The sequence below is a fragment of the Heterocephalus glaber genome, unplaced genomic scaffold, assembly GCF_053883595.1.
Source record: "Heterocephalus glaber isolate CG9 unplaced genomic scaffold, H.glaber_assembly_v1.0 deba00001606, whole genome shotgun sequence".
Classification (NCBI taxonomy): Eukaryota; Metazoa; Chordata; class Mammalia; order Rodentia; family Bathyergidae; genus Heterocephalus; species Heterocephalus glaber.
In genome coordinates this window covers 40,912,542-40,930,303 of record NW_028258377.1, presented here as the reverse complement: position 1 = coordinate 40,930,303, position 17,762 = coordinate 40,912,542, and the positions used below count along the sequence as shown (strand labels likewise).

At 53.1% G+C, this 17,762-nt stretch overlaps 1 protein-coding gene across 1 annotated transcript in view; it reads left to right on the top strand.

Moving 5' to 3' along the window:
* Window positions 1–769: 769 nt before the first annotated feature.
* The window catches only part of Col23a1 (collagen type XXIII alpha 1 chain), a 272,540-nt gene continuing 255,547 nt past the window's right edge, over window positions 770–17,762 (top strand). Inside the window, exon 1 of the mRNA XM_087195002.1 lies at window positions 770–1,265. Within this exon, the coding sequence (XP_087051128.1) occupies window positions 1,008–1,265 (258 nt within the window). The 5' untranslated portion in view covers window positions 770–1,007. The remainder of the gene's footprint in view (window positions 1,266–17,762) is intronic.

Genomic DNA, 17,762 nt, shown 5'->3' with positions numbered 1-17,762 from the left:
GCAGAAGCTCAGGGACGGGACGGGCGTAACCTGCAACTGGGCCTGGCCTCATCGAGGGGCGGACAGGACGCCGCCGGGTTTGCCCAGTCCGCGCTTCCCAGGGATCGCTTGCGGCTGTCAAAGCGCCGGCCTTGAACCCCGTTTACCGAGGCCACAGCTGAGCAGAGCCGGGGGCAGGGAGGTGCGGGCCGAGGCCGCGCTGCCTGCGCTCCCGGCACAGGGATCCGGCGAGCAGCGCGGCTCTGCAGGGCGGGGAGCGGTGCCGCGATGCTTTTCCCGACGCCGCCTGTGGGCCGCCCGGTCCGCAGCGCGAGCTGGGGTCGGTTGCTGTTCCCTGGACGCGCGCTAGGCCCATTCCAGGGTGAGACCCACGGAGGCCGGCGGTGCTCCGCCCTCTCTCTGCGGCAAGCCCCGCTGTCTCCCCGGCGCGGGCCGCGCCCGGCCAGGAGGACGCGCAGCTCGCCTGTCAGGTGAGCGAGGCCCGCCTGGCACCGGCTCCGGCCAGGCCGATTCCACGTGGGCACCGTCGCGGCCCGCAGCCCTCTCCGCGTCCTTCCCGCGCGTCAGTATCGGTCTCCCAGCCGTCCCTGGGTCGGGGGCGCTCGGCATCCGCGTAGCGACCCGCAGGGAATTTGGGCTCTGCGAGGTCCGTGGGGCTCCGCTCTGTCTACCCGCGCGGGGCGGAAGGCTCGCTCTCGGCCGCCAGGCGGCGCTGCGCGCCCACCGAGGCCGGACCGCTTTGCCCGGCGCACGAGGCGCCGAACTTCTGCTGCGGTGAGCGCCGAAGTGGAGCCCCGCGTCTGCGCACGGCCCCGGCCCGAAAGCGCCCCGCCGCGGCGGCTCTCGGGCACCTCCCGCCCGCGCGCCCCTCCCCGGGGTGGGCCTGGCGTCCGCTCGGGCGGAGCCAGCGGCTCAGAGGAAACCGCCCGTCCGCGGTGGCCCGAGCAGCTGCCGGCGAGGGGCGTGCGCTGCTGCCTCCGCGCCTCGGAGGCCCGCACGGCAGAGCCATGGGTCCCGGCGAGCGCCCCGGCCCCAGCCCGGCGCGGAGCAGCGGCCCCGCGGGCCCCGCGAGCACGGCCGGCCGGGCGGCGAGCGCGCTGTGCCTGCTGCTCTCCGTGGGCTCGGCCGCCGCCTGCCTGCTGCTCGGCGCGCAGGGAGCCGCGCTGAGGGCGCGGGTGGCGGCGCTGGAGGACGAGCGGGAGCTGCTGCGGCGAGGGGCGCTGGCCGCCTGGGCCGGGCCGCACCTGGAGCGCCTGCTGCGGGAGGTGAGCGCGGGCAGAGGGCCTGGCCGGGCCGGGGTCTGGCGCTTCGGTTCTCCGCTGCGGTCCACCTGAGGCAGCCGGCGGCCCCGGGAGGGGACCCCACAGCCGGCCGGACGGAGGGCTCTGCGGGGGCGCTGAGACCGGGCCCCGCCGCACCCTGCGAGCCGCCCGAGGGGTGCCCAGTGCACCCGGAGAAACCCGCGCCGGGCCCTGGGTTCGGAGTCCGCGATGCCGTCGGACAGCGAGGCGCGGTTTATCCCGAGTTGCGTCCTTGGGTCGGGGAATCGCGCGCTCCGGAGCGCGCGCCTTCCACGCATCGTGGGAGATGGCAGCTGCGCCCTCAGCGAACCCCGGGGTCGCAAGGCCTTCACCCCGCAGCCCGCAGGCCGGAGCCTCCGCCTCTCAGAGCTGCGCCCCCGAGCCCGGGGCGTCCTCGGCGCGGGCCCGGCAGAGCTTCCGCCGGAGGTGCGGAGGGCGGCGCGGTGCCGCCGGCCCCACCGCCCAGACCCTCATTCATGCCCCGAGCTGCGAAGGGGGGTGACCCTCGGTGAATTAACTGGGAACCTTGAGGGCCCTGGGAGCAGACAGGCCACGCTCCTGTTGCCCTCGCCAGCTTAGCGAGTTTAAGCCGGCGTTGCACCTCTCCATGGTTCTGGGCGAAACCGCTGCTTCGGGAAATGATTTCCTTTCTGGAAATCTTGGGGAGAGCCCGAAGACTGCAGAAACCTCCGATCCCTGTGCAGCTCTTGGCGAGTTTCCTGACGGCTGCCCTCATCCTTTGGCCCTGATCCCCGGAGACCGGGGTGCTGAGCTGATTTATGGGCCCGTAAAGTTCCTACCTGTGAGCGCCGCAGCTGCCACTGTTCTCTAGCGGGAGGCGCTCTGGCTTAGTGAAAATAAACCGCAAGCTCTGGGGGAGTAAATCAGAAGTCCTGGTGAGACCTTTTTACAAGGAGCTCACAAATGTGTCTCTGCTGACGGGGAAGGGGCCTCGGGAGGGGTCACTGCTGGGAGGCGTTGATTCCTTGGTCTTGAACTTCAGCGGAGAGGCTGTAGTTGCTGCCCCGCGCCTCTGCGGCGTCGCATCCGGTGCTGAACTGTGGTTTTGGGGTAGCGGACCGAGTGTGGGGGACAGAGACCCATTCTCCCTCCGCTCTTCTTCCTTCTTAGCTCTCCTCCTCGCTCTCCTCCTCCTCTCCCCGCCCCTCCCCCCTCTCCCTCGTGCTTAGAAAGGCAAAGTGAGCGGTTCCCAGCTGAGATTCCCACTGCAGAAGGTGCTGCGCCCCTCAACACGTTGCACTGCTGGCGAAGCAGAGTTCCCGTCCGAGGGACAGGTTGTGCTTGGCCTGAACCGGCCCATTTCCCCTTGAGGCGCAGAGGCAGAGAGGGCCCATGTGAACGGGTGGGCTTGCGGATCCCTCTCCCAGGGCACCATTCACTTCCTGCTCAGCTATTCTTCTTGCAGCTGTCGCTGGATGGGAAACGTACACGGCGTGGTGACAGTGAGTTCGCTGGCAGAGAGGGGGCCACGTGGGAGGTGCATTGTGGGGAGTCAGGAACTGGCTTCACGTGGATGCGGAGCTGCGTTTTCAAACCACTAGATACAAAGGGGAAATACGGAACTGAAAAATCTCCTTCGGAAAGAGCACTTGTACGTGAGCACGTTTTCCAGTTCAGATTTGTTCGCAGTTTGCCTCTCTTCACTTCTGCGTGCGCAGGCGGCTGCTACTTGTGCTTTGACCAACAAACTGGTTTTCAGAGTATCAGAGGCAGACACCGTGTCCGAACTAAAGAAAGGAAACCCTTGCCAACTACACACAACTGTAATGTCAGAAAAAACTAAGTCAACCAAAGCCAGTGTTAGTCGGGGACCCACTCCCCCGTCCCCTTGGGAACAGAAGGAGGACATACATTTTTCTGGGTCCAGCTGATGTGCCTGATAATGGAGATACAGAAGCCACAAAGAAGGAATATTCATGTTATCTCATAATTATTAAAGGCCTTTCCCATGGTACAGAGGGAAGAAATAGCTTTAGAAAATGAAAACAAGATTTCTGGGCAAGGGCCATTAATGACAATATCTTCAGTATGATCTGAAAATATTCATGCACAACAGACATCTGATAGTTTCCTTCTGAAAGCGCCTTAAGTAAATTGCCTAATTAATCAACCCCTCTCTAGTTATACCTCTGTTACAATGTTGCAAAAGCTTAGATTTTTAGAGTGCATAGCTTTAGTGTTGCAGTAAAAAATTTAACGCAAGGATTAAAGAAATATTTAATTGTATTTAGAGGAGACCATTTCCAGCTTACAATGGATTTCTTGTTGGCTGTTGGCCTTTCATTGTCCAGGCCAATTTGTTCGAAAACGAGAAAAATAAAATTCAAGCATTTGACTCAGGATAAAAGTCAAGCGTTTGACTTCCTGCGGAGTTACTGTCAAACCCAGGATCAAATATAGCTTTTTTCAGCCTCTAAACTAGTCTGTCTACTTGTCAGGACTGCGCTTTGTGTCCATTTTAATAAAGATACCTATTTTTCAATCCCGTGCATGACCAGCATTGGAGTGTACATCATGGCTACATTTGGTTTCTTGACAATTCCTGGCTCCCAAGCTAAAAAAAAAAAAAAAAAAAAAACTAGAACAATTTCCTTCCAATTACTTTCTGGGATGCTTACTTTCCCTACTTTTTTCTTGCCTTAAAAAAAAAAACCCACATAGCAGTTTGGGAGAGCTTTATGATAATAGCAGCATGTTTAGAACAACTGCTCTGGTTTAGAACCAGCAGACTGAGTGTTGGTTCAGAGCATCTGTTTCCAAGCTGCTTTGGGGATTGCTGAGGTGGACATTTCCACGTTGGCCTGGACGATGGCAGATGCGGCTCCTCATCGGCTGTGGAGAGTTGGACACCTGGTCCTGCTGTTTACCAGCCATCATCCAAGCTTCATCTTCCTGCTGCTTTCCTCTGTGGTTTGAATTTGTCCCACGAGGGTCTGTGAGAGGGAGCCTTGGTTGCTGGGATAATGGCGTTGAGAGGTGCTGGGCCCTTTAAGAGGTCAGGCCTACTGAGAGGTCCTTAGGTCACTTGAGGGCTTCGGGATCCTGGTCCTGCTCTGGCTTCCTGTCTGGCAGTGTCATCTCTCTGTCACTTGTTCCCACCATGATGCCCTCTGGCCTTAGGTCCTAACCAGAAGCCAAAACAGTGGAGCCACCCAGTCTTGGACTTTGAGCCTCCAAAGCTGAGCTAAATAAGGTTTTCTTTGTAAAGTATCTTGCCTCGGATATGTTATATAGTAACAGAAAACTGACGCATCCGGCCCGTAAATATGCTTTCGGTAGCTGTGATGGGTGCCTGTGGGTGGTTGCTTAAATGTTGACAGTCACTGAGTAATCGTCATAGAAAGAAAAGCCTGGAAGACAGACAGGACCGGGCTACGTCCGTGGCTTGGCCCCACCGAGGTGCCAGACCGTGCCTGCCTGGCTGCTTCTTCATGCTGCTGCTGAAGTGCCACACAGCTTCACACAGGAATACCCAGGGAGCAGGAAAAAGAGCTGTCTTCATGAGAGCCCGTCCTCTTGTTTAAATCACTAGGGAAGCTCTTGCAGCGTCTTTCAGCAGAACTTCCTTTTAGCCTCCTCCTGATTAGCTCCCGTGGTCGCCGTCACCTCTCACTGGCAAGGCCGATGCCCACCAGGTGGCTTTGGCCAATCTCGATTCCTCCCCTGAGGCTGGGCACGTTGCCACTGGAATAGAACTGAGGCTTTGTTGGGGAAGAAAGCTGGGGATGGCTATGGGGGAGCCATGGGTAGTGTCAGCCCGGTGCCATAGAAAGTTACTCCTGTCGCCGCGGGAGGGGGAGTGGGCGTAGCCACCTGCTGCCCTGTGGCGGTTTCAACACCGTCTCCCCAGGTTGCTGTTTCCAAGCCCGCACTTTGGGAATACTCCCCGGCCCTAAAGTCGCTGCCTTTCTTGGAACCGCGATCCATGTCCAGCTCTGAAGGGAAAGTTGGTGCGTTTGGGGAGGTCTCTGGCACAGTCCTCTTCTTTGCAATTGTGTTAGGCTGTTTCCTGTTACTATAACACAACATCTGCGGCTGGGTCGCTTGTAAACACAAGAGGCTTATTTAGCTCACAGCTCTGGAAAGTCCAAATAGCATGGCACAGGCTCTGCTAAGGGCTCCTGGGCATCATGACAGATGGCTTCATAGTGTCAGATGCCTCCAACAGGAAGAGACCAGTGGTGAGACAGGAAACCAAAGCAGAGGGCGCTTATAACCGTCCTCTCTGGAGAACTAACTCAGAGGTCCTGAGAGTTACCTCAGTCCCCTCCACAACTTAAGGACCTCCCATGAGGCCCTACCTCTGGAGGGTGGTTAACATCACCACGGAACGGGGCAAGCTGCTGATACTCGTGCCTCTGGGGACAAACCACAGCACTCGGCAGTTTCTGGTCTTTAACCCTCGAGTGGATGCTATTATGATCCCAAAATAACTGGCTGCAGTGCCCCCATTCTACCCCGAGATAGGCAGCGACTTGCTCAGGGCACACAGCGCCGGCCTGAACTCCCTCAGGGCTCCCAGGGTGCCTTGGAAGAGAGCAGGAGAGGGCAAGCACTCTCACAGTGTGGCTTTGTGTGGGCCTCATGTTCAGCCTGGGCAGTGTGCACGTACCTACCCCACGGCTGCGAGGCCCCAGCTGGTTGTCTGACCCTCAGTTCTCCGGATGTGAGATAGGGCTTGTATTCAGTCTTGTCCAGGGCCACCATGACACAAGATAGAAACAAAGGACTGGGTGGAATAATTGCTGCAGAAAAACATGATTCTGTGACACTTGCTAAACAGGAAAAATGAATCAATAAGACTTGTTAAAGCACGGCAAGGCTGACTTGATTCAGGGCCATGATGATAGGGCAGGGACCACAACAGTACGAATTTGTGGTGGGAGAGAGACTAGCCAGGCTCAGTTCTGAACGTAGTGTGGACAAGGAGGAGTTGATAGCCAAGGAGCAGCCTGGGGTTCAGTGGATGGAGTGATCCAAGGAAACACTGGATTGGGGCATTCTGCCTAAACTGACCTAAGAGGAATTTTCTCTCGGAAGATAAGTCCAAGTGATCAAACATCACCTGGGGGAGGGCCGGGAGTGTCACAGTGTGGGTCTTCAAAGGCCCATGTGTTAAGGGCTTGGTCATCAACTTGTGCCATTGAAAGATGGTGGAACATTTAGGAGTTGGGGCCTGGTGGGAGGAAGTGAGGTCACTGGGGGCATGGCCTTGGGGGTATTGGCTCCCCAGCCCCTCCCTGCCCTCTTTGCTTCCCAGAGGCCATGAGGTGAACAGACTTCCTCCACCATAAGCTCCTGCTGTGATGCACTCTGCTGTCACAGGCCAAAGCAGCAAGGCCAAGAAACCACGAACTGAACCTCCCAAACCATGAGCCCAAATAAATCTTTCCTCCTTATAAATTGTTTCTCAGGTATTTGGGACAGTGGTGGAAAGCTGACTGTCACAGTGGAGGATGGGGAGCCTGATCTCATATTCAGGATAGAGCTTTTTGCTGACAGTCTTCGCAGAGTTCTTTGCTAAGACTGGCTCTTACGAGGGTGCACACAGTTGGGCCTGGCCACAGTTCTATCAGGCAGGGAGTGCTTGTCAGCTCTGCACACCAGGTCCCTCAGTTCTTTGCTAGTAGAGCACTGGGATAATCCTACCCTTCTCAGACATCCTCTCCCACATCACAGATTTTCACGTCCTTATTCCTCTTTTCTATAATACAACCCTAGCCCCTCTGTGAGGCACTGACAGTGCTGGTGGGGGATGGGGTTATTTTAAACCTGCTCTTTGCAGGGCACTATACACACTTGGCTCTTCACCCGTGGAATGCTCCCCAGGTCTCCACCCCTGCCACTCCTGGGGCATGGCTGTCTCTTCCACCCAGGACTTGGAGTCAGTGCTGTACCCTCTGCACTGTGTGGGTGGTTCCAGGACCCCACGGATAGCAGATCCTCCCGGGTTCCGTTCCCTTACAGAATACAGCACAGGATTTGTACAAAACCTTCATGGATCTTCCTGTAGACGTCAGACTCTCGCTAATTACTTACGATGCCTGAGACAGTGTAATTGTGTCTGAATAGTTGATACGGTGTTTAGGGACTCCGAACTGGGAAGAAGGTCTGCACACTCACTGCAGGCGCTGCATTTTTTCCTGAAGTGTTGTTGTTGTTGGTACCAGGATCAAACTAAGGACCTGGCGCTTGTGAGGCAGGCGCAGCGCCACTGAGCTGAATCCCCGGCCCGCCTGAGTATTTTTAAACTGGTTGATTGAGTCGCTGGCTGCAGAACCCAGATGCAGAGGGTTCCAGCTCGGCTCTCTTCTCTCTTCTTCTGTTTGCCGGAATGTGCCTTGATTTAACCTGCCACAAGTGATTCCGCCACCCTAAAACAGAGGCTAACTTTGCTCATGATTCTTGCACTCAGCTTATTTTACCCAGAATGCATGTCATTTATTTCTTGTTTTTAAACTGCACCACAAACACCTTTTTCTAGGTGATGTGTGATCGTTACTGTCATGTGTAGGCCTGGATGGTGACCCTTCCAGAAGGTCTGCATGTGGTGTGCCGTGCCAGCCTCCGTCATGCTTTTGTTAGCTTAGACAGCAGAGTAAGCCATAGTTTTGGGGGGAAAGTTTCTTACAGCCATTGTCTTTCGGGATGTAGAGTAACTGGATGGAGAAGAATATCTTTAGGGCTTTATTATTTGTTTGCTTGCTTGCTTTGAGCAGTACTGGGCATTGAATCCGGGGCCTCACGCAGGCCAGGCAGGTGCTGTGCTGTGGAGCCACCACCCAGCCAGGGCTTCGTTTCTTGTTTTCGTTGTAGAACACTCGAGTTGCCTGGGACACATCCATTTCTCTTCCTGTGATACTCTGAGGCTGTGAGCCACTGTGAAATCTTGCTGCAAGTCTTATGATGGGCAGAATAGAGTCAGTTTATCTTTTAGTTGGATTTGTCATTGTTGAAAGCAGAAAGAAGGCTTTAGCTTATGGTTTGGGAAAAGTCTGAAGATTTCACCTCAGAATCAGGGTCTTCGGGGATTTGGTGCCAAGACCTTCCCTGCCCTGCAGTTAGCAGCGCCAGGCACCTACCCTGGTCCACCCTGTAGCTTCTCATTTTTCCGCATGAATGTAACTAAACTTGAGAAGTTTCTCGGAGGCCATACACAACCTCCAGCTCCTGCCCCGTTCGATTTTCTCCATGTGTAGAGTCAGATTAATCTTCAGTTGTTGACACAAGCGCTCAGGAAATACCCTCTCTCGTGTCTGGAAACGTATTTCAGGGCTTAGCACGAACCATGGAGGAGCTCAAGCTTGCAGACGGGGTCTAAGGAAAGCTGCGGCAGTGTATTCCGAGGGCCTGCGGTGGCAGTGCTGAGGACTGAACTCAGGCCACAGAGCCACACCCCCAGCCCCAGTGCCCTTCTGTTTCCGGGGGGCCCAGGCCCCACGACGGCACCTCTGAACCTGGTAACCCAGCTGGCCTGACTCCTACTCCCAGACCTTTTCCACAGCCCAGTGAAGTCCTGAGGGAAGTGCTGAGGTGGCTCTGAGGGGCAGAAGCCATCACTTCTGCTGCGAGTGTGACCTCTTTGCAGGCAGGGAGGACGTTAGCTGTCACAGACCAGCCTCGTCCGGCTGCCACTTCAGCTGTGTGACTTGGGGAGCTGCGCTTCTAAGCCTCAGCCTGCTCGCCTGCTAAGCAGGGAGTCCAGTACTGTAGTTCTCTCGAGGGCTTTGAGATGGTACAAAGCCCTAGGCACCCCATGCACACTTGGCACGACTGATCTCACCGAATCGAGGGGAGTGTCGGTGGTTACGTGGCTGGTCCTGAGGTCCTTCCACCCTGGGGTTCTGCACCCTACTAAAGCTGCACGGAGACACGAATGCACATTGAGGCTCTGTGACAGTGGCAGGGGCAAGATTGGGTTGGTGAAGGCAGCAGACAGACTTGGCTCCCTGAGCCCCACTTCCTGTGGGTCACTCACTGGGGGAGAACGTGATTAAAGTTCATTTAATTAAACGTTTCATATTTGTGGCCCGAATCAAAATCAAATTGTTCATGAAAATAATTATATGGGGTTGGCATTGTGAAAGGGCACGCCAGTGCCTCATAAATTTGCTGTAATTAATAAGATAGTCTGGTTTGAGATTCTGCAATGTGGCACAAACACCTCTGAATGCTCGTGATTAACCCGGAGGATCGGAGGCGTCACACATCTGCTTCAGTTCACGCTGGTAAAGAGAAAATCTATTTTCCTGATGTAGCCATGAAATTGGTGGGGGGGGGTGTGTGCTTTCAAATGGGCAATGTGAACTTCTAAAGCTGAATTTGTTTCCAATTTTGAGTTGTGAAATAGATCATAAGGCAATTAGGATACATTCTGGTATTTTTAAAAGACAATTTAAATAAAATCTACTCAGCCTGTTCAGGGAGGAACATTGCACAAAGAAGGGGGTCTGTTCGTTTGTTTAAACGGTGCCGTTTGTGGGCTGCTATCAAACACAGCATCTGCTTTCAGACCTGAGTTTGGTGTGGTCAGCAGAAGGGTGAGTTCCCATGATGGTGCCAGAGTGTGGGCGAGTGTGAGCCAGCGTGGGCTCGAGACCGTGCATGTGCCTGTGTGCATGCGTGTGTACATACATGTGAATGTGTGTGAATGTGCATGCATACTCGTGAGTGTGAATGTGTGCATCACATGAGTGCGTGCTGTGGTGAGGGAGTGTGAGTGTGCACGCATGCTCATAAGTGAGTGTGACTGTGTGTGTGAGTACACGTAAGTGTGCCCGTATGTGAGGGTTTGTATGTGTGGGCATTGTGCACATACATGTGTGTCATGCGGCCCACCCAAGGGCCCGGAAGTCCCCTTTGCTGGCCCTGCACACCTGTGCTGTGGGCTTTAGACCTGGGCGGGCCGGGTGTGAGTGTGGAGCTGCCTCAAAACTGGCCAGGGTCCTGGGACAATGAGTTGGCTTTTCCTGTGCTTGGCGTCCTCTGGTGAACAGTGGCAGGATCGGCCGCGCTCTGCCTCTGTGAGGACCAAGTCGCTGTCCTTCCCAGGCCGGTCTGGCCGGGTCCCCTTCCTACCCTGCTGCCCTGCTAAGCCCGGCGGTCGGATGGCTGCCCCAGCAAAGGGACCTTTCTGGGACAGCGCGCCTCCTCCTTCCCAGCTCTGTATGAGGCTCCCCCTCAGCCGGGCTGTGAAGCTGGACAGACCTGCCAGCCGCGTCCTCCTGGGCTTTCTCTGCTCCCTCATCCTGGGCCCTCGAGTACAGCCCCTGTGAAAACAGTCATCCGGCAGTGTCTGGGCCCTCAGATCTGTGGGAGCTCAGGTCCCTGCATGACACTGTGCAGGATTTGTGGAAGTCCCCTGTGTGACATGGCATAGCCCTTCCGGTGAGAGACATCATTTCTAGGTTATTTATAAAACCTCGTGAGATGTAAACGCTGTGTAACTAGTTGTGATACTGTATTGTTTGGGGAATGCCAAGAACAAAGTCTACATATGAGATGTGAATGAAAAATATAATGGATGTTTAAAAAAATTTTTTTTTCTTTCCAGTACCAGAGGTCGAACTCAGGACCTTGTGCCTGCCAGGCAGGAGCAGCAGCACTGAGCTACATCCCCGGCGGTGGATGTTTAAATGTTTAAAGTTTATTACAGTAAAAGGCACGGTGCCACCAATCCCCCTCGAAACACTCCCCTCATTTCAAGCACACTTATCTCGTCAGTCTTGGCACTTTCTGAGGCAGCTCTGGAGTCGTCCTTCGTGAGTGTCTTTGGTTCTGTTGTTGTGGCTGACTTAAAATATTTGCCTTTCGTTGTCACGTTGACTTTGGGGAAGAGCCAGGAGATGCACAGGCCGGGACCTGGCGAGGCAGCGGACGGGAACGCACTGTGATGCCTTCACAAGCCCGCCCTCCTGTTGGGAGGCCCTGGGCAGCAGCATTCGCTATGATTTTGGTCTTGGGTAATGTGTATGAGGTGAGGGGAGGACTCCGAAGGGGGTCAATGGCAGTGTCTTTTACTGTAAAAAACTTTTAGGGCCAGGGATTTAGCTCCGTGGTTCCGCTGCCTGCCTCAAAAGTGGAAGGACCCGAGTTCGATCCCAGGTACCAAAAAAAAAAAAAAAAACCACGAAATTTTTAAACGTTTGAACATCCACTGTGTATTTTCATCACTCTTTGTATTCAGTGCAGATACAATTTTTTGCTTTGGTTTTTGGGACAGGGTCTTGCTATATAGTACAGGCTGATCTTGAGCTTGGTATGTAGCTCAGGCTGGCCTCAAACTTAAGAGCCTCCTGCCTCAGCCTCCCAGAGGGCTGGTTGTAGTTACTGCTTCTCCAGTCCAGCCTCCCCGTACCCAGGCAGGTCTGGTGCTGCTCACTCGCCTTCCTGAATGTCTCTCGGTGTTTTCCGCACTGACTGTCAAGGCCTTGGGTCACCCGTGGGCTGAGGAAGTGGAAACACCGCACCCCGGTCCCTGCAGCCCCCTCCCCGCCCCTCACTGCTGTGTCCGTGGGGCCGGTGGGTGGCCTGCAGGAAGCAGGCAGAGCTGGGCTGGGTGTGGGAGGCCCAGGTTTGAACCTGGGCGGCTTCAGGAGCAGACGCATTTTCCCACAGTTCTGGAGGCCCGAAGTCGGAGGCGGGCGTTGTTCACAGGGCTGGTTTCTCCCGAGGCCTCTGGGCTCCTTGCTGTACCTGCGTGCGATTTCCTCATGGGTGCCGTGTCCCGGTCTGCTCTTCTGAGGCCACCAGTCCTGCTGGGGCTCGGCCCCTCTTGACCTCACCTTGGGCGTCTCTGTGAAGGTCCCGTCTAAGCAGTGTGGCCTGCGATCCTGGGAGTTGGGGCCCGTGCGGCATCCGGGTTTTCGGGGACCCCATGCAGCCTGCGCCTCCAAGTGCAGGGGACGCGAGGTCCCCGCGGACAGAGCCGACTGGGCCCGGCGCCGGGCCGCCGAGGAGAGCCGGTGGGACGCACAGCAGCCTCGGTGCGGTGCTGCAGAGGCTGCCGGGGCGCGGCCCTGCCCCACGTGACTGTGCCTTCGAAAAATAAAGAGCAGGAACGGAGCAGGGATGGCTGGAGAACGGCGTTTTGTTTGTAGACTGCCCCTTTGAAGACACGCTAGTGGGTTTGGGGACGAGCAGAGCCCCTGGGGGAAACACGCTGGCTGAGGTGGCCTGGAAGTCACTCTGCGAGCCGCGGGGACTCCTCTGGGGCCAGGCCGCTCTGCCAGGGCCCGCGGGCAGCTGCGCGGCGGGAGGCTCCGCCTGGACCGGGAGGCTCCGCCCGGGTCTGTGGCTCGGGAGCAGGTGCTGCGTATGACTAACCGATCGACCCGGTTTGCATCGTGAGCGCGTTGGGACCTGTGTAGGGGGAGAAACCCCTGCCGGCGTCAGCACAGAGATCGTATCCACCGTCCTCACGGTTGTTCTCCCGCCTGGCTCTCTCTGCCACTGATTTCTGTTACTATTGATTAGTTTTCATCTTTCAGGGTTTTTTACGTGAATGGAGTCACACACTTTTTTAAAAAATGCTGGTTTCTTTTGCTCAGCCTAACTATTGAGAGAGTCTTCCATATTTTTGCATATTATTTATGAAAATAGCTCATTTTTTACAGTAGCCCACGGCCAGCCTCATGTCATTCCGTGAGTGCGTTTGTCTAGCTGTGCACCCAGTGATGGGCATTTGGGGTGCTCCCAACTTCAGTTATGTATAAAGATGCCGTGAACTCCTGTGTGCCAGTCTTTACATGGGTATAGGCTCCGATTTCTCTTGCATATAAATACCTGGGAGTGAAGTCATCGACATCTCATAGTACTGTGATTAACTTTTTTTTTTTTGGTACCCGGGATTGAACTCGGTTCCTTGTGCTTGCGCAGCAGGCGGCGAAACCACTGAGCTAAATCCCCGGCCCTGTGATTAACTTTTTAAGTAACTGTTCAATTGCTGTTCAAAGTCATCCTATCATTTTTATATTCCAGTTGTTCGTATAATGTCTTTTATCCCCTCTGCTTTAAGGGTTTCTTTTATCGTGAGTTTTAAGGTGGCAGTACTGGGGATTGAACTACATCCCTAACCCTGTTTTATTTTGTTTTATGCCAGCATCTTGCTAAATTGCCCAGGCTGGCTTTGACCTTGTGATTCTACTGCCTCAGCTTCCCAAGTAGCTGGGTTACACACATGTGCCATTGTGCCGGACTTGAAACATTTTTGACCATTTCTTTGAATAGTTTTTCTGCTGCTCTCGCTCTTCTCCCTGGCAGCCCCAGTTGCATGTAGTTGGGCCCCTCAAAGTCCCATAATTCACCAAAAGCCTCTTCTCTTTTTGGAAACTTCTTTCTGTGTGTATTTGGATACTTTTTATTGCTGTCTTTGAATTCACAGATCTTTCCTTCTTTAGTTAATCTGCCATTAGTTCACCCTACTATATTTTTCATCTCAGACATGGCATTTTCCTGTCTAGAATGTCAGATGAGGGCCATATCTTTGGTGCTGCACTCATCTGTTTGAACCTACACAGCTCAGATATAATTATTTTCAGATTTTGTGTGCTAATTCTAATGTCTTTGACAGTTTGGATTTTCAACTGAATTTTTCTGCTTATTATGAGGCCTGTTTTCCTGTTGGTAATTTCTGTTGGGTGATAGATTCTTTTATTTCTGTAAATTGCGTGAGCTTTGTTATGTCACAGCTAAGTTGCTCAGAAATGCGTTGGTTGTACATTGCTTGGTGTCGGAGACTCACTCTGAGAAGCTGTTAGGCCAATTTGCACTGCGAATGGCATAAAGAGCACGTACATCTTCAGACCAGTCCCTCCACGTGGCCTCGTGATGGGGCAGCCAGTGCCTTGTGAAGACACATGCAGTGCAGTAAAAAATCAGCGAATGTTAAGTTTTTATTAAATTTTTTCTGGAGCAGCTCTGGAAGTCCTCTTTCACCAGCATCTTCAGTTGCACGGATGTGGCTGCCTTGATGTCCTGAGTGCATTCAAAATGTCTACCTTTTGTGGTCATTGTGACCTTGGGGGAGCCAGAAGTCACACAGTGCTGACCCAGAGAGGAAGGTGGATGCGAACGCATGTGTTTTTAGGAGATGCCTTTCTGCTGAGTGGCGCTCGGCAGCAGCAGTCACTACATGTTTCAACCACACCTTGTGAGCACCAAAGAGGACTCGAGAACTGTTTCAGAAAGTGGCAAGGATGATAGGATAAGTGTGTTTGAAGTGAGGGTGGGATATTTTGAGGGAGATTAATGGCAATGTATCTTTTACTGCCATAAATTTTTTAAAAATTTAAGCACATGCTGTATATTTTGATCATTCTTTTTATGAAACTGCTGCTGGTGTAGCATGGCATACTGTCTTATAGTAAATCCTTGTTACTCTAGGCGTGCACTCAAATAATGGTAAGAAAGTATAATGTAATAAATGCACAAATTGGGTGTGGCCGTGCACCCCTGTAATCCCAGCACTCTGGGAGGCTGAGACAAGAGACTTACGAGTTCCATCCCCTGTACTGTCAGTGGGGAATCTGTAGGGGCTGGAAATCTATTTCATTAGCAGAGCGAGAATGTACAAGGTCCTTGTTTTAATTCTCAGCACCACACAAGCAAAGCAAAGCGGGAAGGAATAGGCCTGATACACGAGAAAGTATTTCCAAGTCATGTATCTGATCAGAGTCTACTATGTAGAATCCATAAAGCTTTTTTTTTTTTTTTGCACTGGGAATTGAACTCAGGGTCTCGTGCTTGCCAGGAAGGCGCTGTTGCCACTGAGCTGCATCCCAGCCTATAAAGCTTAATTTTTAAAAAATGTCACACAATTTAATTTTTAAAGGGACAAAGGATTTGAATAGACATTTCTCCATGCAGGGTAAACAAATGGGCAACAAGCACATCCATTGTCAGTTATTAGGAGAATGCAAATCAAAACTCTTCTGAGGGGTTGGGCGTGCTGGCGCATGCCTGTAATCCCAGCACTTGGGAGGCTGAGGCAGGAGGATCGCTGCAAGTTCAAGGCCAGCTTGGGCTACATAGTGAGTTCAAGGCCAGCCTAAACTACATAGCAAGACCCTGTCTCAAAAAACAAAATAAAACTCTACTGAGATACTGTTTCACATCCATTAAATCTGTTGGCAAGGATGTGTTGGAATCGGAACTTTCATCCATCACTGGTGGGAATGTAAAGTGGTTCAGCCAATATGGATAAAATTTTGGCCCACAAAAAGTTAAATAAGTAATTATCATATGAGCAACAATCCACTCCTAGGTAAATACCCCAAAGAACTGGAAACAGGTCCTCAAATTCACAGCAACATTATTTACAGCATCAAAAGGCAGAAGGGATGGATGTCCGCCAGTGGGTGGGTAGCAGTGGTGAGGACTCAGCATGGCCTGTGTTCCGCACCCCTCAGGGTGCAGCGCCTGGTGCACACTGCCTGTGGTTGCGCTGCAGCGGCATGTGCCACGGGAAGAGGCCGACAAAGGCGATCACAGTTCATGCAGTTTTGTTTGGTGACAGGTCCGGGACAGGCAGATCCACGGGAAGAGCAGTGGGTTGGTGGTCACAGGAGCCCAGGGAGGGGGTGTGGGTACAGCTTTCACTTTCCTTCGGCGGGAGGCTGAGGTTGGCACCAGACAGAGGGAGCTAGGCGCTGGGGGATCCACACCTTCATGAATCTGCTTAACGGTACTGAATTGTTCTTGTTAAGATGTTTAATTTTATGCTGTGTAAATTCAACCTCAGTGAACAGGAAGAAAAAAAGCAGCCTGTCCTAAAAGATAACAGAGCTCCGTGTCGTGTCGTTGGTGGCGATGTGACTGTGAGTCCCCTGACCTTTTTTATAAACTGGACTGTAAACTTTTGATCAGATTTCCCAGTCTTTGCCTGTCTTGTCCTTTCCTATTCCAGGACCCCATCTGGGGAAATGTATTGTCTTCCTGTGGTGTCCCCTTCATCTCCTGCAACCTGACAGTTTCTCTGTCTCTCTTTGATTTTCATGACGGCAGTTCTGAGGCTCAGTGGGCAGGTGTTTGCAGCATGGCCCTCAGTGCGCGCTAGTCTGGAGCTCTTTTGCTGAGACTGGGTTCCAGGTGGCGAAGCACCATGAGAGCCCTGCAGAGGTCCACGCCGTCAATGCCACTTACACCTGGTGCCCTAATCAGTTGGCTCAAGTCGTGCCTTAGCCACTTTCCATGACTGTAACAAAATAACCAAAGATGGCAACTGTCTTAGTTACTTTTCTCATTGCTGAAACAAAATACCTGACACTTAAAGTTAAAGGAGGAAAGGTTTATCTGGCTCACAGTTTGTAGAGGTTTCAGTCCATAACTGGCTGGCTCCAAGGCAGGGTGGCACAGCAGAGGGGCATTGCAGAGTTCATGGCTTGCAGAAGGCAGCAAAACAACAAGGGACGACCCCAGCTCTTTCTGTCCTTTGTATCTTATCCAGGCTACTTAGGGCAGGCTGTGCTCACACCCTTAATCCTAGTGCCCTTGAGCCTAGCACTGCACCAAGAATCAATTCCAGCATCACACCCTCTAGATCCAGCACCTCTGAAAAAGCCCCACCTCCCTGCATGAGGCTTTGGGGGACAGCTAGACATGAACCATAAGAGTGACTGAGTTTTAGAGGTGCAGTCCGTGGTCATTTGGCCCATTGACTCTTTGGCCCGTGGCAAGGCAGCCTGTTATAGCAGGAATACATGGCAGAGGGAGCTGCTTACAGAGGGTCCCACAGTCCTCTCCAGGGGCCTGTCCCCAGCCAAAGGTCTCCCACTAGTGTCCTTCCTAAAAGTCCACCGTGCCCTAGTAATGCCAACTTGGGGACAGTGTCCTAACATGAGGCCTTTGGGGGATGTTACACACTCAGACCCTAGCAGTAGTATCTGTGAGCTTTCTCTGAGTAGTTGCTATTTTCCTTCTCTGTCCTTTGGAAGTGAGTCACTAAGTCCATCCTGCAGTCAAAGAAAGGCAAATTTAGCTCCACGTTCCTGGAGGGAGAAGCATCTTCACATGCTATTTGGAACTCATGATGGATATTTAATGTATTCTTTGGGTTATAATCTGACATTACATTGTTTATTTTGTTGTTTACATTGTGTTCTGAGCTTTCTTGTTGGTTCCTTCTCTTTTTAAAAAAATTACTTTGTACTTGCTGGCACTACAAGATAGACCAAGCTCATCTTGGTTTTTCCCTGCTTTAGCCATTTCTGTAAGAAATCCTGGTTCCTCTTATTGAAGAATAGAAAACATGATCCATGTGCTGGGTGGGCTTGTTACATTGGGGTATCCATGTCTGCAGCCTTCTCTGCAGGTAGAGGTCAGCTGTGCACACATGTATATGAACTGCTCTGCATGTCTATGTGTCTCTTGTCAGTGCTGTATGTTTTTCTTGGTGTGCATAGCACACAGGACCTCGTGGCGATGTCTCTGACACTAATCCAA